The sequence below is a fragment of the Oncorhynchus gorbuscha genome, linkage group LG19, assembly GCF_021184085.1.
Source record: "Oncorhynchus gorbuscha isolate QuinsamMale2020 ecotype Even-year linkage group LG19, OgorEven_v1.0, whole genome shotgun sequence".
Lineage (NCBI taxonomy): Eukaryota > Metazoa > Chordata > Actinopteri > Salmoniformes > Salmonidae > Oncorhynchus > Oncorhynchus gorbuscha.
Genome location: NC_060191.1, coordinates 36,203,165 through 36,223,700, shown reverse-complemented (window position 1 = coordinate 36,223,700; position 20,536 = coordinate 36,203,165). Strand labels below are relative to the sequence as shown.

Genomic DNA, 20,536 nt, shown 5'->3' with positions numbered 1-20,536 from the left:
GAGAGAGAGAGAGAGAGAGAGAGAGAGAGAGAGAGAGAGAGAAGAGAGAGATAAGAGAGAGAGAGAGAGAGAGAAGAGAGAGAGAGAGAGAGAGAGAGAGAGAGAGAGAGAGAGAGAGAGAGAGAGAGAGAGAGAGAGAGAGAGAGAAGAGAGAGAGAGAGAGAGATAAGAGAGAGAGAGAGAGAGAGAGAGAGAGAGAGATAAGAGAGAGAGAGAGAGAGAGAGAGAGATAAGAGAGAGAGAGAGAGAGAGAGAGATAGAGAGAGAGAGAGAGAGAGAGAGAGAGAGAGAGAGAGAGAGAGAGAGAAGAGAGAGAGAGAGAGATAGAGAGAGAGAGAGAGAGAGAGAGAGAGAGAGAGAGAGAGAGAGAGAGAGAGAGAGATAAGAGAGAGAGAGAGAGAGAGAGAGAGATAGAGAGAGAGAGAGATAAGAGAGAGAGAGAGAGAGAGAGAAGAGAGAGAGAGAGAGAGAGAGAGAGAGAGAGATAGATAAGAGAGAGATAGATAAGAGAGAGAGAGAGAGAGAGAGAGAGAGAGAGAGAGAGAAGAGACAGACCCCCCCCCAGACGCTTCACAGTTTTGCTGACCTGATTCACCTTTTCAAGGGCTTGATGATTAGTTGACAAGTTGAATCAGGTGTGTCAATAACTGTGGAATAGGTCAAGTACATGGAACTGCTGTCGGTCCCCCAAGGAAAAGTTGTCAAATCCCTAGTCTCGGACACACAGAGGTAATGGGAGATCAGTATGATTGTTTCCGTTAGCTAGCCTATAGCATATTTATATTCCATATTTATATTCATCACCTATACTGAAAGCATGATCCACATAGTCTACTTCATGGGATAATGAGAGTCCGACACATGTGATGTGCTTCTATTTTGAGCCCGATCAAACCAAACAAGGAAAGACGCGATTATACTGTATGATTAGATCCCAGTAGTTTATCTAAGGGCATCAGTGAGTTATGAACATCAAGTGCTTTTCCAAATGATTCTGTTAAGTTGAAACGGTAGATCATTGCGAGTAAATGTAGTTTAATATTTGTTCATTGAAATAGGAGATATGAAAGGGGGAAATGGAGAGCTGGAGAGGGAGGGAGATACGAGTAGGGGATTTGATTCCATTTCCAACCTCCCTGCCTTCTTTTGAGAGACACCCACAACCATATAATCAACTATTTCTACAGCTACAGCCACTGCCAGCCATATCATAGCACTGAAAAAAGAACACATATTTTAAGATTTTTTCTAAAGTAAAAAGGAAGATTTTACGACATTTCTATTTTATTATATATCGTGACGTTTTACTACAAGGAGATACAATGCATTTCACATTACAAAAGCGAAATAAGACGTGGATGCCAGCTATCAATCTGAGCATCGTGGGATTGATGGTTTATATTATGGGTAAGTAGGCTACAACAGAAGCGTGTAATGTAAAGTTAACAGCGGATCGATATTTGGAAAGATGAGTGACAGAGGCGCAATTGTACTCACTTGGATCAAATGTGCTCCGTTTTCTTCCGCGTTGTGTGTGTAAGTGTACGTGTGTTTGTGTGCGTGTGTAGATGAGCGACATTTAGATATTCCTGAAATCCTGTATGATTATGGTAGGCTACCTAATTAATAGACTGGTGGCTCACGAAATCCGCCGCTTGTCATCACTATAAATTACCAACTTCCTCACCTCCAAGGCTAACACTTTACCCTCGCCATTAGTAATTATATCCAATACGCCTGTATGCTATGTCAACAGACTCTGTCAAGTAACCATAACAGTAGACTAAACAATGCGTTCTTTTTTTTTACTCCAGAGACAAACGTAGTGAATCACAATAAGCGTAATTCCAGTGTCCCAACGCCTGATCTATATCGAGGAAAAACCGAAACAACGTGGGGATTTATTATTGGCCCGCTATCTACCTATAGCTTATTCAGAATGTGTAACAGTCGTGTAAGTATCAGGGCTCAGGCAGATCCAGTGATGCTCTCTCTACTGATGCAGGTGCGGGGTGGAGTGGGTGGACGCTGACGCACGGACACTGCGTGTCTCCATCATCTCTGCACTAGAGACGCATCACTAGCAACATCGCCTTGCGTACAGGCTATTTGTAAACAGGCCTTGTATCTGAAAGAAATTGTCGTTTATCCTCAATTTAAAATAAATAAATCTTCATAGTGTTTGCTTTCTCATAATAGCGGCTCTAAGCGTGACTGGCAGCTTGCTATGCATCAGTCAACTGGCTATGACGAAACCTATACTGAGTTTAGCGCATCTGGGCGGATACAATAATCTATTCACATTGCCTCACTAGTTTAGCCTATATTTCTCGTTCATTTACATAGCCTACACTTTATTATTGGTATCCCAAATAGCACTCAGGTAAAGATGGATAGTGAAAGCTCTGTTTTGTGCTCAGCAGAGGCCTGCTTGGCAACAGGCTACGGATGCGTAATGACAGCTCATGAGATGAATATCACGACCTGTAGTAATGTTGATGCCATGACACCATTAAGCCTATGCAGTAGCCTAAACCGTCATGTTCCACACGTGCCTGTTGATACCTGTGTTATCACAATGTTGTAGAATATTACAAATAAAAAGTAGGTTAAAAATGTGGAAAATATATATTGGAAAAAATAGCATTACCATGCAGTGCCTGTAGCCTAACACTTTCAAACTGTTGTGATGAAGCAACTGTGTCTGTGTGTGTGTGTGTGTGTGTCTGTGTGTGTGTGTCTGTGTGTGTGTGTGTGTGTGTGTGTGTGTGTGTGTGTGTGTGTGTGTGTGTGTGTGTGTGTGTGTGTGTGTGTGTGTGTGTGTGTGTGTGTGTGTGTGTGTGTGTGTGTGTGTGTGTGTGTGTGTGTGTGTGTGTCATCTGGTTCACACTGTCTGGTCCTTGTGCAGTATGCAGCAGAAGAGATGACTAATACCACACCAGCCTCTGAAACCTTCACCATTTTAGAACGGTCATAGTATTGTCATGCTGCTGCACCTCCTAAACTTCGACACCAGGGGGAGACAGTGCCACGCAGACATTGTACTTCATAGACCAGCAGCAATGCCTAGCAGGCAATGCTGGCATGCTGAGCTCACATACACATCCTCTCATGCTGTTTCAAGGAGCAATTGGTAATCATAGACGTTTAGGAGCTCACAAATGCTATTTAACAACAGTATGGATGATTGATATAGAGGACTAGGCTACACTGGATGACTAACAACCAAGAGAATTTGTATTATCCATTCGGTATTGGGATCTTTGAGTGCACTTTATAATTTCATCCACAAGGGGGCAGGCTAATCCACAGCCTCTGTATAGCCCAGACTGTAGCCTGTACCATACCGTGGCTATGCAGCATTTTAGTTTAGAGCTGGCAGCATTTATTTCGTAGGATAGATCATACATTCTCATTCTCAGGATAGTGCCATGAGGCTGATCCTTTTCAATGTGAGTAAGCCGAGAGTAGGAGTAGCTGCTCCGTCACGGGAAGGGATGCTGTCGGGTACATGATTAGGTAAATCTGTAAGGTACACAGGCTTGGTGCGGGGTGTCGTTTGTGATCCCATAGACTCCTGCATCATGACCTTGCCTGTCAGCAGTTTCACCTAATATTGTGCCATGTGTCACATCAAAGACACTTACCTCAGCCATCAAAAGACAGAGATCCAATACATTTTGACCACTGTTACCTCCATCAAGCCAGGAGGTAACTGAGCCATTGCCTACAGCCAAACACACACACACACACACACACACACACACACACACACACACACACACACACACACACACACACACACACACACACACACACACACACACACACACACACACACACACACACACACACACACACACACACACACACATTCACACTGAACACACACACACACACACACACATTCACACTGAACACACACAGGACCAAGGACATTGGCAGTCACTTTTATTCGGGGCTATGTATCACTGGGCAGCTAACGGGCACCCGAGGTCACGGGGAGGTCACGGTCTATGAGAAAACCTGGTCCATCAACCACATTGTCAGCAGGTAGGTAGTGTTTAGAAAGTTGTGCCCTTGAGGTTTCTGCATTATGGTACATTTGCAGAAAACGCACAAATTCTATGGTAGCTATGTCAGACATAACACCCCATTACTTTACATGGCGAATATTTAAATAACGCTATGTAACTTGAATGCCTAGAATTAGAAAAAAATAAAAATACTAAAAGTTTGCCCAACTCTCAAAATACATGGCTCTGGTCCGAACTAGTCTTGAACCTGGTGAAAGAGCAGAGGCAGAACCACAGTCTCAGTGGATTGGGGATGTCTGTTAGTTCGTGACATTTCCTAACACTGACATACCTCTTTAAAATCCTATGCACACAAGTATTCTCACACACGCACACACAGACGCACACACAGACGCACACACACGCACACACACACACACACACACACACACACACACACACACACACACACACACACACACACACACACACACACACACACACACACACACACACACACACACACACACACACACACACACACACACACACACACACACACACACGCACGCACATACACACACACACACATTGAACCATTAAGTTTGAGAGTAGCAGCAGCGTATAATAAGTTGTGGGTGGGGGGGGGGGGGGGTAATGCAAATATTCTGGGTAGCCTTTTGATTAGATGTTCAGTAGTCTTGTGGCTTTGGGGTAGAAGCTGTTTAGATACCTCTTGGACCCAGACTTGACGCTCTGGTACCGCTTGGTGTGCAGTAGCAGAGAGAACAATCTATGACTGGGGTGGCTGGAGTCTTTGACAAGTTTTAGGGCCTTCCTCTGACACCGCCTGGTATAGAGGTTCTGGATGGCAGGAAGCATGGCCCCAGTGGTGAACACACTACCCTCTGTAACACCTTCAGGTCGGAAGCTGAGCAGTTGCCATACCAGGCAGTGATGCAACCCATCAGGATGCTCTCGATGGTGCAGCTGTAGAAACTTTTGAGGATCTGAGAACCCATGCCAAATCTTTTCAGTCACCTGAGTGCCCTCTTCACGACTGTCTTAGTGTGCTTGGACCATGTTAGTTTGTTGGTGATGTGGACACCAAGGAATTGAAGCTCTCAACCTGCTCCACTACAGCCCTGTCGATGAGAATGGGGGTGTGCTCAGTCCTCATTTTCCTGTAGTCCACAATCATCACCTTTGTCATCACCTTCTGACACCACACAGCCAGGTCTCTGACCTCCTCCCTATAGGCTGTCTCATCGTTGTTGGTGATCTGAAAACATAATGATCGTTTTGGAGTCGTGCCTGGCTGTGTAGTCATGAGTGAACAGGGAGTACAGGAGGGTACTGAGCATGCACCCCTGGGAGTCCCCGTGTTGAGGATCAGCGTGGCGGATGTGTTGTTACCTACCCTTACCACCTGGGGGAAGCCTGTCAGGAAGTCCAGGATCCAGTTACAGAGGGAGGTGTGTAGTCCTAGAGTCCTTAGCTTAGTGGTGAACTTTGAGGGCAGTATGGTGTTGAATGCTGAGCAGTCGTCAATGAATAGCATTCTCACATAGGTGTTAGGTGTAAAAGGGCAGTGTAGAGTGCAATAGAGATTGCATCATCTGTGGATCTGTTGGAGCGGTTTGCAAATTGGTGTGGGTCTAGGGTTTCTGGGACAATGGTGTTGATGTGAGCCATGCCTTTCAAAGCACTTCACGGCTACAGACGTGAGTGCTACGGGTCGGTAGTCATTTAGGCAGGTTACCTTAGTGTTCTTGGGCACAGGGACTATTGTGGTCTGTTTGAAACATCTTGGTATTACAGACTCAGAGCGGTTGAAAATGTCAACGAAGACACTTGACAGTTGGTCAGCGCATGCTTGGAGCACATGTCCTGGTATTTCGTCTGACCCAGCGGCCATGTGAACGTTAACCTGTTCAAAGGTCTTACTCACATCGGCTGCTGAGAGCGTGATCAAACAGTTGTCTGGATCAGCTGGTGCTCTCATGCATGTTTCAGTGCTATTTGCCTTGAAGCGAGCATAGAAGTCATTTAACTAGTCTGGTAGGCTTGTGCCACTGGGCAGCTCTCTCGGCTGTGCTTCCCTTTGTAGTCTGTAATAGTTTGCAAGCCCTGCCACATCCGAGCCCGTGAAGCACGATTCGATCTTAGTCCTGTATTGACGTTTTGCTTTAATTTTTGCTTGTAAGCAGGAATCAGGAGGATAGATTTATGGTCAGATTGGCCAAATGGAGTGTGAGGGAGAGCTTTGTACGCGTCTCTGTGTGTGGAGTAAAGGTGGTCTAAGAGTTTTTTTCCCTCTGGTTGCACATTTACCATGCTGATAGAAATGAGGTAAACCTGCATTAAAGTCCCCGGCCACTAGGAGCGCCGCCTCTGGATGAGTGTTTTCCTGTTTGCTTATGGCCGTATTCAGCTCATTGTGTGCGGTCTTAGTGCCAGCATCAATTTGTGGTGGTAAATCGACGGCTACGAAGAACATATATGAACACTCTCTCGGTAGATAGTCTGTTCTACACACATGTATGCTCACACACACAGACACACGCACGCACGCACACACACAGTGGATGAATGCAATGTCCTGTTAGCTAAGAAACCACAGGGAACTACAATCCCACTCTCCCCGCAAAACACACTCAGAGTTTAGTGGAGGCGGTATGGTAGAACCTCAACAAAAGCTTGCATTCTCTCCCGTGCTATTAGTGCTTAGGCTAGCGTCACAGCTGCATCTGAAATGATTGGTGGAGTAGTGCGGCTTTGCATTTACACTCTTAAAAAAGAACAGGTGCTATCTAGAACCTAAAAGTGTTCTTCGGCGTTCCTCGTAGGATAACCCTTTGAATAACCCTTTTTGGTTCTAGGTTGAACCCTTTTGGGTTTCATGTAGAACCCTTCGCACGGAGGGTTTTTAGAATGAACCAAAAAGGGTTCACCTGTGGGGACAGCCAAAGAACCCTTTTGGAAACCTTTTGTCTAAGAGTGTAACCTTTCTTTATTGTGTACGCCATATGTGATGTTAAATGTAGAGAACACATCTTGATGACCTGAAGTTATCTTGGTGCAGTGTGTGTGTGTGTGTGTGTGTGTGTGTGTGTGTGTGTGTGTGTGTGTGTGTGTGTGTGTGTGTGTGTGTGTGTGTGTGTGTGTGTGTGTGTGTGTGTGTGTGTGTGTGTGTGTGTGTGTGTGTGTGTGTGTGTGTGTGCGTGTGTGTGTGTATTTAGCTGCCTCCCAGCAATCCAATGACATTTGAAAGTCGTTTCTACAGCACCGCAGAGCATCTCGTCGTTACCTTCTCTTCTACAATGACCTCGAGCCTCTGGGGGAAAAAAATGAGCTGAAAGACAGAGAGGGTGTGAGAGTGAAGAAGGGAGGAGGGAGGGAGAGGGCGCTACACTGCAGTATGTCCTGCCTTGTGATCGCAGATGAAGTAGTGCAGCATAAGCAAACGGTCACATGGGTGTTACACACTATTCCTCGTCAACTCCTCATGCAGGTGCTCCCTACTGACGTGATGTAACTTTCCCAACCAAAGCTTCTTGCACAAGACTTTCGTTGGACCCCCCCTTTAAATTACTGCAGAACCAAGTGATACTCAAGTTCGGTTAGCTAATCTCTTAGTGTTGGCAGTGAGCTACATTCGCTTCCAATTACTTCCCATTATGTAGACTTTGAGCGTCGTTAAGACATGCCAGCTGGCTAAGCATGGATGGGATCATCTGATTGTGTATGTACAGTGTAAGGATGTGATGGACACACTGTAAATTAACCCCCTCCTCGGTGTGGGAATGTACTCACCTTATAGATGCACAATATACAGTACAGTGTACGATCTTAATTTGATTACTCTTTTGTTGCTGAATAATTTCCCTACACGGCAGAAAATGTAACCTTGTAGGGTATTTGAGGTTTGAAAAGGCTTCTAAAGTTTGTCATTTCCATTTTAAACTACAAGCAGACTTGAAAATGTATCAACCCTTACCGTTTCCTGTTGATGCAGGATTATTTTTTCTGCTGTAGCAAACAGGCTCAAATTAAGATCATCTGTCTATAGCTCATTGTAAATATACAAGGACAAGGCATAGGCTGGGAAGACATTCACATATCACTAGTAAATACTAGTGCGCAGGGCTGAGTGATGACTCTGCAAGTACATGTGTTGTGGGCTGTGTGCTGTGTGTGACGTACAACTTGCATATGTTTTGCCAATGTGTAGCTATGGGTCGATATGTGAGCATATGTGTGCGCGTGGGGGGGTGCGTCATGTTTGTATGTATATTGTGGGATGTCAGCCTGTTTGTCCCCCCCCCCCTCTCTAAGAAGGTGCTGTGCTGCAGTACTTCCAGAGGACACCTGATTCAGAGAGAGGAAGGGAGGGGTGGGGAGGGAAGGCAAGAGGACAGGGAGGAAGTGAGGGAGCCGAGGGACAGGACACTAACTGCACCACTACAGCACACAAACAGTGAGAGAGAGAGAGAGAGAGAGAGAGAGAGAGAGAGAGAGAGAGAGAGAGAGAGAGAGAGAGAGAGAGAGAGAGAGAGAGAGAGAGAGAGAGAGAGGAGAGAGAGAGAGAGAGAGAGAGAGAGAGAGAGAGAGAGAGAGAGGGAGAGAGAGAGAGGGAGAGAGAGAGAGGGAGAGAGAGAGAGCGTAGAAGGTCTATCTGCAGCAGAGACCCGGTACGATGAAGAGTGATTGCAGCAGCAGTGGGAGCTTGTCCAGGAACACAAAACTCGGCAGACTGCAGAGGGAACGAATGGTGCAGAGCCAACACACCCATCCCACCCCGGCATCATGCACGTGCTTGCACTCACTAACAGCCACACTCAGACCAATACACACACATCCCACTGAGGCACTCACAGAACACACACCCTTAGGGGGCCCTACTGTATCTCCTTGCCCGTCCAAATAAAACTATTGAAATAAAGATTTATTTGACCGAGATGTGCGCTGACAGAAAGACGCATCAATCTCAGATAAAGCATCCGACCGAGCAAAACAGCGCCCCTCTGTCTCAGTATGTATAGACCATGAATTTGATGCTGTCTGGACCAAAAGAGGATGGCATGTAATGCTAATTCTGTCCAGACAGCATCAGACACATGAGCTACATATAGTAAGACAGATGGGGGCACTGTTTCGCTCATTCAATGCTTTCTCTGATGAGTTCAGCAGAGATGAAGAGGTGAAGCGAGCGGGCTCACTCTCGCCAAAATTACTGTGGATTGTTTCAAATCACACGTGTGTAGGCCTATGCCTATTTGGGAAGCCCACAATTTGGGCAGTGTATGTTGCAATATGTCGAGCTGATTGAGTTGCGGCAGTCAGTGAAAAGCATCTAAAATAGGTGTGAAGATAATGTGTCTTGGGAATAATGTCAAATGTTGCAACAAGAAGAAAGGGAGGTGTGTGTGGCACAGATGTGGCTTCTATTTCCAAAAGTAAGACAGACATGGCAGCTCTGCTTCTAGCTCTTAAACAACTTTGCAGTATTTTTTTTTTTGTGTGGGTTGTTTCTTACATTATTAGACCAGAATTTTTTTGTGTTATTACATACAGCCGGTAAGAACTTTTGGATATCAGAGTGGCGTTAACTCACCAGCATTATGACCAGGAATAGGATGGAGAAGAGGTATTCGGAGTGCACTTCTATTCTGACTCCTTTCAGAGAGACATCAGGGACTGTAACATACTCTGTTTCACGGAAACATTGCTCTCTCAGGATATACTGTCCCCATCCAAACAGCCAGCTGGGTTCTCAGTTCTCATCACACTTCTAATCACGCAGATAGGAATAAAGAACTCTCCAGGATGAAGAAAGGCGGAAGTGTATGTTTCATGATTAACTACTCATGGTGTGGTTGTGATAACTTACAGAAACTCTAGTCATTTTGTTCACCCAACCTAGAATACCTCACAATCACCTCCCAAGATAATTATCTTCGGTTATAGTCACAGCCATGTATATTCCCCCTCAAACCAATACCACGACAACCCTCAAGGAACTACACAGGACTTTATGTAAACTGGAAAAAAACATATCCTGAGGCTGAATTTATTGTAGCTGGGGTATTTAACAAAGCAAATTTGAGGAAAACGTTACCGAAGTTCTATCAACTCATTGAGTGTAGTACTCGAAAAACATTAGATCACTTCTACTCGCATTTGGCAAATCAGATCACAACCCCATTTTGCTCTTCCCTTCCTATAGGCGGAAACTCAGCCACCCCAGTCATAGACTATTCTCTCTAATTCCGCATGGCAAGTGATACCGGAATGCCATGTCTAGGACAGAAAGGCTTCTCAACAGTTTTTACCCCCAAGCATTACAATTCCTGAACAGGTAATCAAATGGCTACCCGGACTATTTGCATTGTGTACCCCCCCCCCCCAACCCCTCTTTTATGCAGCTGCTACTCTCTGTTTATCATATATGCATAGTCACTTCAACTATACATCCATGTACATACTACCTCAATTGGTCCGACCGCACATTGGCTGGCAGGGCTATCTGCATTGTGTCCCGCCACCCGCCACCCGCCAACGCCTCTTTTACGCTACTGCTGCTCTCTGTTTATCATATATGCATAGTACATGTACATACTACCTCAATCAGCCCGACTAACCAGTGTCTGTATGTAGCCTCGCTACTGTTATAGCCTCGCCACTGTTTATAGCCTCGTTACTGTTATTTTTCATTGTCTTTTTACTGTTGTTTTTATTTCTTTACTTACCTATTGTTCACCTAATACTTTTTTTGCACTGTTGGTTAGAGCCTGTGAGTAAGCATTTCACTGTAAGGTCTACCTACACCTGGTGTATTCGGTGCACGTGACAAATCAACTTTTATTTGATTTAATTTAGTAGGCCTGATGACCAACAGTGATGAAGCAGCCTACAGGGAGGATGTGCGGGCACTGACCGAGTGGTGCCAGGAAAATCTCCCTCAACAAAACGAAAGAGCTGATCATGGACTTCAGAAAACAGCAGAGGGAGCACAGTTACAGTAATTTCTGTTAATGCATGTATTAATTACAGTCATTTCTGTTAATGCATGTATTAATTACAGTAATTTTCCTGGCCTGCAGGAAAATGCCCATTTGGCAATGTCTGATTTCTGATGTCTTAACTCACCACGTCCACCACTAATAAGCCCATCTTCTCAGTAATCTTTTCTTCACATCACACGTTGTAAACGAAGTCTGTTTTTTTCCCATTGCGAATGATAGTTCCTCAGTATTTGAAAACTCTTTCCAACACTCCTGTCCTCGATCACCAAGCCTTGGTCGGAAATGCAAAGTATCATGAGCGGATGATCCCATTGGAAACGTTATAAGAATCGCTGTCTTTCCCAAGCTCACTGGCGTGGGAAACTCTGAGAGTCTGGAAGGGGCTAGTTGATACAATGCTACAAGTTCGCAAACGACAGCTTATTGCCGGACCCAGTTGATGATTTGATACATTTTTTGCACTATCAATAGCTCAAGTCAAAGGGAGGCAGAGTAGAGAGATGAATGCTAATTTCTTTAGCCGCCAAATGAACAACAGGGTATCAACGTGTCCATATGGCCTTAGTTTAATTTCTACTTTTATATTTTTGTAATTTGACCTCAGATATTTATGACTAACCCCGTCACAATGATTTGAAATGCTGAGCTGAGGTTCTCGGTAATATTTTATTCACCTCACACATTGTAAACAAAGCCAGTTTTTTTTCAGTTTATTTGAAAAATCTTTCCAACGCAAGCAAGCGGGTGCACACATAGGAGGACCCGTGAAAAGATGTGGATATCAAAGGCCCTTCCAACCTATTCGTTCTGGTGACTGCCCAGCACACACGCAACACGCACAAACACACACAGAAACAAACAGACGTGCTAATGTTCACACTAATACTGTGCATTGTCATCATACGCAGTACACAGACACAGCACTATAGGCACACACAGGTATACAGCACAGTTCTGCCTCAATGCCTCAATGAGTTATGTATTCCGGAGATTCAGCCAGACTCGTTTTTGGCAGCTTTAGCCAATGCTCATGCATAAGCCATCGCCGCATCAAAACGCCAATCCGCAAACAATGATTTCCATTATACCTATGAGTGAAACAATTTACAGGGCAGAATTACCGGGTAGAATTCCTCTGTGCCTATACAGCTGAACCTCTGCTTCAAACGGCTGTTCAAAATGCTGTCTAAGTGTTCGTTCACATGCTCCTTTCGGTATGGTTCAGGGCAATGCTGGAGGAAATGCAAGGTGTGTCTGGCAGCTGCGTTAGGAGTAACCTGGAGCAGGAGTGAGTCACTGTGTGCATACCGAGATGTGGCTACGGTTCTGGTTCTGTGCTGCACAATGCCTCCCAGGTTGTGAGGACAACGAGCGTCCAGAACACCCCTTGCTAAAGCGTTATTCTAGTACCGCTATCACCGTCTGCTAATGGTGGTCACTTTACAGAGGATTTCACTGACAAAGAAATGAACCCTTTGACATACGCACCGTAGCCGTTTGTTTATGTGACGACCGCCATACATACTGTATGTGTGTAATCGGAATGCTCTTTCTCCTGAATGAACTCAGTCCTTCCTGCGGAACGGCAAACAATCAACGCCCATACGTCCATGTGTAGCCGATCTGTGTGTCTCTTTTAACCAATCCCCTCCGTCTCCCTCCTTCCCCCAGCCTGCCCTGCGTCCAGTATGGATGTCCTGGTCCATAACCGCATCAACGTCCTGAACGGCACCATGGTGAGGATCCAGTGCATCTTCACCTCCTGCTACAAGGTGGACGTCAACAAGTTTGCCATGAACTGGACCTACCAGGAGAACACCAACGAGACTGAGGAGATGGTGAGAGACCAGACTGTGTGTCTGCCCTTGTCTTGTGTCAATGTCCGGCAGATGCACAGTTTCCATTTCAGGACACCCTCAGTCTCAGATTGACTCAAGGAAGGTGAGGACTGGCTCAAGGAGGGGTAAGATGTAAGGCTAAAATGGACACCATACGCCTGGCTCTTTCTTCACTCTGCCATGATATACAGTAAGACAAATATTTTTTATTTTATATTCTCCATCCTCCTTACATTTCCGGTGTCAACTCCCTCTCCTCTCTCTCTCTCCTGTCTCCGATCTGCTTTTCTGAAAGCCATGTTTTCTCCAACTATTTCGACGTCTTTCATTTGACTTTTATTTATTTAGCCAGGATAGTCTACAGATGTAGGATCTTAATTTGTTCAGCATTGCCGTAGCAAAATAATCCTGCCGCAACAGGATTTTAACGTTAGGCCCATAATGTTGCTTCATCAGTGATTAGGCTATGAGTTGGACAAAATTAGACTGCAGTACATGAAAAGTGCAATACTGTTAATATAACCGTGTATTATTGCGGGTTTTCAGTGAATGTATGTAAATCACGAAGCTCATCTGGATTTCCTGCAGTGCAGGAAAATTCTCAATAACAAAAAGAGTGAAGAAATGAAGATCCTACATCTGTTCTCAGTAATAATTGCCACTGTTTTCCAGGGAGTCCTGGGTTCAATAACAACGACATGTTTCCTGTCTATCTTTCTGCTAATCACTCTCCTCTTCCTCCTCTCTCCTCCAGTTCATGACCTATAAGAAGGGGATGATGCCCATGCGGACAGACCGGTTCAGTGACCGGGTGCAGTTTGTGGGTAACCTGGAAAAGAACGACTTGTCGATCACCCTCTCTGATGTCCAGCTGTCGGACGAGGGAGTCTATAACTGCTACGTCCGTAACCCCCCTGACCGCATCCAGGGCCACGGAATCATCAACATGTTTGTCGTCACAGAATGTAAGGGCAGGGGGAAAGGCGGGGAGCAAGAAGAGGGACAGGGGGCAAGGCGGGGAGCAGGACGAGGGACAGGGGGCAAGGCGGGGAGCAGAACGAGGGACAGGGGGCAAGGCAGGGAGCAAGGCAGGGAGCAGGAAGAGGGACAGGGGTCAAGGCGGGGAGCAGGATGAGTGACAGGGGGCAAGGCGGGGAGCAGGACGAGGGACAGGGGGCAAGGTGGGGAGCAGGACGAGGGACAGGGGTCAAGGCGGGGAGCAGGACGAGGGACATGGGCAAGGCAGGGAGCAGCAAGGAAGAGGGACAGGGAGCAGGAAGAGGGACATGGTTCAAGGCGGGGAGCAGGACAAGGGACAGAGGGCAAGGCAGGGAGCAGGAAGAGGGACAGGGGGCAAGGCGGGGAGCAAGGCAGGGAGCAGGAAGAGGGACAGGGGGCAAGGCGGGGAGCAAGGCAGGGAGCAGGAAGAGGGACAGGGGGCAAGGCGGGAGCAAGAACAGGGACAGGGGGCAAGGCGGGGGGCAGGATGAGTGACAGGGGGCAAGGCGGGGAGCAGGACGAGTGACAGGGGGCAAGGCGGGGAGCAGGACGAGGGACAGGGGGCAAGGCGGGGAGCAGGACGAGGGACAGGGGTCAAGGCGGGGAGCAGGACGAGGGACAGGGGGCAAGGCAGGGAGCAAGACAGGGAGCAGGAAGAGGGACAGGGGGCAAGGCGGGAGCAAGAACAGGGACAGGGGGCAAGGCGGGGGGCAAGAAGAGGGACAGGGGGCAAGGCAGGAAGCAAGGCAGGGTGCAGGACGAGGGACAGGGGTCAAGGCGGGGAGCAGGACGAGGGACAGGGGGCAAGGCAGGGAGCAAGACAGGGAGCAGGAAGAGGGACAGGGGGCAAGGCGGGGAGTAGGACGAGGGACAGGGTTCAAGGCGGGGAGCAGGACAAGGGACAGGGGGCAAGGCAGGGAGCAAGGCGGGGAGCAGGACAAGGGACAGGGGGCAAGGCAGGGAGCAAGGCGGGGAGCAGGAAGAGGGACAGGGGTCAAGGCGGGGAGCAGGACGAGGGACAGGGTTCAAGGCGGGGAGCAAGGCAGGGAGCATGAAGAGGGACAGGGGACAAGGCGGGAGCAAGAACAGGGACAGGGGGCAAGGCGGGGGCAAGAAGAGGGACAGGGGGCAAGGCAGGGAGCAAGGCAGGGAGCATGAAGAGGGACAGGGGACAAGGCGGGGGCAGGACGAGGGACAGGGGGCAAGGCAGGGAGCAAGGCAGGGAGCATGAAGAGGGACAGGGGACAAGGCGGGGGCAGGACGAGGGACAGGGGGCAAGGCAGGGAGCATGAAGAGGGACAGGGGGCAAGGCGGGGAGCAAGGCAGGGAGCAGGAAGAGGGACAGGGGGCAAGGCGGGGGCAAGAAGAGGGACAGGGGCAAGGCAGGGAGCAAGGCAGGGAGCATGAAGAGGGACAGGGGACAAGGCGGGGGGCAGGACGAGGGGCAGGGGGCAAGGCAGGGAGCAGGAAGAGGGACAGGGGGCAAGGCAGGGAGCAGGAAGAGGGACAGGGGGCAAGGCAGGGAGCAGGAAGAGGGACAGGGGGCAAGGCAGGGAGCAAGAAGAGGGACAGGGGGCAAGGCGGGGAGCAGGACGAGGGACAGGGGGCAAGGCGGGGGGCAGGACAAGGGACAGGGGGCAAGGCGGGGAGCAGGAAGAGGGACAGGGGGCAAGGCGGGGGGGCAGGACGAGGGACAGGGGGCAAGGTGGGGGCAGGACGAGGGACAGGGGGCAAGGCGGGGAGCAAGAAGAGGGACAGGGGGCAAGGCGGGGGCAGGACGAGGGACAGGGGGCAAGGCGGGGAGCAGGAAGAGGGACAGGGGGCCAGGGAGGCAGCAAGAAGAGGGACAGGGGGCAAGGCGGGCAGCAAGAAGAGGGACAGGGGCCAAGTTACTTTGCTATTGCTTCGCGAGTCTGAAAATACATGATCTAAGTGATTGATTTTTTGTTGTGCCCTCACACTGGTTAAATCCGCCCTCTGCCAACTGTACACTCTATTTACAGAACTATCTCACCCCCCCCCACAGTGCCTCCCCCTCGGGACTCAACAATAGCGGTGGCGATCGGGGCATCAGTCGGCGGTGCGCTGGCTCTGCTCATCCTGTCCATGGTGGTGGTGAAGTGTATAAGGCGCCACAAGAAACAGGAGCTCATCTCTGACGAGCAGAAGATGGAGGAAGAGGGCAAGCTGGATGCAGAGGGGGGCACCGAGGAGGGAACCAAGTGAGAACCGCCCTTTTGTTGAAGTTCTCTTGAAGTGATGTCTTCTTCTTTAGCCGTCCTATGTCTTCCTCGATACCTCTACAGATGTAGGATCTTGATTTGAGCCAGTTTGCTGCCGCATGAAAATAATTCTGCAGCAACAGGAAATGGGAAGTTGGACATTCTTCTGGAGTTTTACATATGTGTAAGGGAAAATCAAGTTTGAAATTTCTAAGTGGAAATTACACTTAAACCTCAAATACAGCACAAGTGTAACATTTCCTGCATTTCCGGGAAAGTTGTGCTGCAACAGGGTGATCATATTAAAATCCTACATCTGTATTTTGCTTTGCTCTAGGACTCTTTCTCCAAGGTTGTGATATTCCAATGACGCGTCCCTGGATTTGCGCTATCCTCCTCTTTCTTTCTTTCATTTCTCTTTGCTGTTTTTCCTTCTCTCTAGCGCTCTCGCTCTCGTCTTCTATCATCTAAACTGGAGAGTCTTAAAATCTACTTCAATTAGCTTTCTCTTTCAGCTGTACGTATGTGCGCTGACAAGGGTGGTCCATCATTTATACCTAACAAGTCACAACATTCTGGAATAACCCCAGAAACGTCACAAAATATAGATGCTATGGGAAACACGTGCCAGAAATATGTCCGGTGTAAAGTGGATTCATACATTTCTCTTAAAACATCCTGACAATGGTTGAACAAGGCTGACAAATATCCCCTCTTCCCCTTCTTTTATTCTTCTTTGTGTTGAATGTGTGTTCCTGCCGGTATGTGTGTCTGCGTTTTTTGTGTGTGTGTGTGTGTGTGTGTGTGTGTGTGTGTGTGTGTGTGTGTGTGTGTGTGTGTGTGTGTGTGTGTGTGTGTGTGTGTGTGTGTGTGTGTGTGTGTGTGTGTGTGTGTGTGTGTGTGTGCGTGCGTGCGTGCGTGCGTGCGTGCGTGCGTGCGTGTGTGTGCATGCGCGTGCCCCATGTGTATGTGTGTATATTGCCATGAGCCAGGCAGCTATAACCGGCCTGCATGGTCCTGGAGGCCCAAGGTTCGCTGGAGCCACACCCACTCCCTCACGCTGGTAACAATCTGTGATTGGTGTTTTGTGCTGGTCATGTGACCCCCGTTACCTAAGAAGGAGTGGCAACTTCCCCAAACCTTGCTGTTTATCCCGCTCTCTCATTACCATGGTGATGGGAACTTCCAATTCTGTTTGATATTTAGCTATGATAATAGCAGTGTGTCCTTGGCTCATGTCCTGTATGACCACTGATGTGAAAGGACAATAGATTAAAACAGTGTGCTGTCGTCTCATGTATCAGTGGCCGTGAAGGACGGGAGACATGGAAAGGACTGTTGAGACACAACCTCTGTCCTGATCTCATCCAATAGAACGGTCAATCCTATCCTACCTTTCCCCCTCTGGTCTGCTCTCCCTTCTACCTTCAACTTATTTTCTACCTGATGATCTCTCTTCCAGGCCTGAGATCGGATCGGTTCTGATTCTGAAAGTCTGTAGGGGGCTCAATCCTAACTTCAGATACAAACACAGAACTTTTCTGCACAAATCTGTCGTCGAGCACGATTCATGGGGGAAGGAAAAGTTGCATGTTCTCACTGTATCTCAAGTTCGATTTTTGTCCATTCGTTTGCAGTCAGGTGTTTGTTTGACCTGACACGTGGCTGTAGACTCCGCCATGCAAGGTTCCACCATGAATTTCGGCCCTACTTTATTTGGATAGGCCTGGATTTTCATGGTCATACTATCAGCAAACCGTCTGTTGATAAGAAACTGCTTGCTCGGGTTAAGGTTAGGTTTAGAATAAGGGTTAAGGTTAGGGCTAGGATTAGGGTAAGTGTTAAGTTTAGGGCTACTATAAGAGTTAAGTTAGAGATAGGGTTAGTATGGTTGGTTGAAATATTACTGATAGTAGACAGTAGACGGTCTTTAGAGCATCTACAAAGGGACTAAGCACGTGTCACAGCTTTTTGTTTTTGCCGGCTATGGGAGTCTACAGCCATGTCTCAGGGCAATGTGTTTGCATGTATTTTACTAGGTTTTGAGTGACTCATATCTAACCTGTTTCCCACACTAACTCCATGAGAGATCCAACCCTGCCTGTTTCTGCACAGTAGCTATTGCTGTGTTTGCGTTGTGGCCCTAGCCAATGTGGTGTGGTGATGGGTGTGTGTGGTGCACTCTGTGTTTGGTGTATGGGATTGTACAAGTTAGTCCCCGACTTTTCCCCCTGGTCCTAACAGTGGGATGTAAATAATGTACAACAACAATAGCATGGAAATCAGATTTTAAAAAACAAGGCCGGTTGGCAAGACAACCAGTGCCTACTTTAGAAAGCACTGACCTAGACGTTTAAACCATCTTGTCTTCTACCCTCACGTGACTTTCTTCTGTGGGACATATCTTCAGTGTGTTGATCTTAGGGGTGCTGTTTCCTTGTATATGGTCAATAGCTGGATGTGATGTACTATATGTACTGTATCGCTGAGCTCATATATATCTCTGCTCTCTTCTTTCCCTGCCCCTCTGTTTCCGATGAACCATAACCTCCAGGAAAGCATTCCTGCCTGAAGATGTATAGCGACCCTTCCTTGAATCCTTGTCCAGCATCTGCCTCACCCCACGCCCCCTCCTTCCCTCCCCTTGTCCAGCCAAACAAAATTGCCGTTGTGGGAAGCCCCAGCCGCCAGCCACGCCACCCACGCCACCCACGCCACCCCTGCCTCTGTCTTCAGTCGGCCATCTTATCTTCTCTCTGCTTTGACAAGAAGCCACAAAAGGCGGAGGAGGCTAGTGGACGGCGGCCTCCAAACGACATTCCTCATTCCCCTTTTTCCTCGCTTCTAGTCTCTCTTAAAATACAGACGTAGGACATGTGAAGTACAATGCAGGACATTTAAAATGTGTACTGTATTTGAGGTTTAAAAAGGGTCCTGAAGTCATTTACACTTGGACATTTTAGACCAGATTTTCCCTTACGAATAATGTATCAACTCCAAGAGAAATATCAATTCATTATGATCCACATAATAATTAACATGTCCTGCCGCTGCAGGATTATTTTCCTACTGTAGCAAACTGGCACAAATTAAAACAGCCGTGATTACTGGGAAAGATCCCGCTCTCTCTCTCTCTCTCTCTCTATCTCTCTCTCTCTCTCTCCATCTCTCTCTCTCTACCTCTCTACCTCTCTACCTCTCTACCTCTCTCCCTCTCTCTTGCTCTCTCTCTCTCCATCTCTCTCTCTCTCTCTCTCTACCTCTCTACCTCTCTACCTCTCTCCCTCTCTCTTGCTCTCTCTCTCTCCATCTCTCTCTCTCTCTCTCTCTCTCTACCTCTCTACCTCTCTACCTCTCTCCCTCTCTCTTGCTCTCTCTCTCTCTCTTGCTCTCTGACTCTCTCTCTCTCTTTTTCCTGCTCTATCACATTACTTAGCGATGGCTGGGGCAAAAAAAGTTCCCTGTTTTTTTCTGACAGCTAGTGTGTGTCCAAAATGACAACCATTCTGTGTGCGAATGGTATGGATGGATTGTTTTTGTCTGTGTGTGTTCGTTTTTTATGTACAAGGGTATAAGCTTGTGAATGACCTTCAGATGTCACTGCGGGCGTTGTGGGTGTATACACGTGTGTGAATATGCGTTTGAGTGTCCTTAGAGTGTTTGAAGCCAGAGATGATTCTATCTATCGCCAACCCTTCTGAACCCTTGCTTCACCTCCAATATGATATTTTATCCTGTGTTGCTTCCTCATACTAAGTTACTACTGCATCATATATGAGCATGATATTTTTTTTGCACACATTATGACGGGCATAATTCTGCCTACGATGATGGATGGATCTTTAATCTATTGGTCTTTGATGATATTGTAGTACATATTGCACAAAAAGCCCAATCCCCAAATGATGTCCCCCTTTTTCTCCGCCTGCAGTAACCCTTGACACTCAAGTGAGCACGCAGACACATTGACTATACGCGAACCAACGCGTAAGCTTCGACCACCACATACGAGCCACGTAGCTGTTTTGCACGTCGGAAGTCCACACAAAGAGGCCTACACATACACACAAGCTGAGCACTTTCAGGGAAAACAGAAAAAAAAGTAAGATAAGAGTAACATTTCTATACAGATACATATATTTCTAAGTTGTGTCCTAATACCTAGTTGTACTCTAGAGGTGTGCTTTGATTGCTGTCGCTAATTCAGGTGTGGTCCTCGCCGTCTTAAACGATCAATGTTCGAATGTATGGGACCTCTCTCCTCTGAGGTAATTGATCTGGGATGTTCTTCGGACGTTACATATTTAGCTGAATGAGCATTGCACTTGGTTGTGATTGTATTTGGGAGACAAGGTGAGATGTAATTGCTATACCATCAATCGTTCCACGTTCCACCCATTGCGTTTCGAACTACCTCCAGAGACGTAAGGGCT

At 47.5% G+C, this 20,536-nt stretch overlaps 1 protein-coding gene across 2 annotated transcripts; it reads left to right on the top strand.

The window, feature by feature from the left end:
• Positions 1-1,179: 1,179 nt before the first annotated feature.
• On the top strand, positions 1,180-19,275 carry LOC124006245 (sodium channel subunit beta-2-like). Of its 2 annotated transcripts, XR_006833746.1 has the most exons (6): positions 1,180-1,407; positions 12,716-12,882; positions 13,637-13,847; positions 15,908-16,103; positions 17,096-17,166; positions 18,658-19,275. XR_006833746.1 is itself a non-coding variant. In XM_046316133.1 (5 exons), the coding sequence occupies exons 1-5, from the start codon at positions 1,323-1,325 to the stop codon at positions 18,683-18,685; spliced, it is 687 nt and encodes a 228-aa protein (XP_046172089.1). In that variant the 5' UTR covers positions 1,180-1,322; the 3' UTR covers positions 18,686-19,275. The 2 variants fall into 2 exon arrangements, 1 of the variants encoding a protein (XP_046172089.1); XM_046316133.1 differs by lacking the exon at positions 17,096-17,166.
• The last annotated feature ends 1,261 nt before the right edge of the window (positions 19,276-20,536 follow it).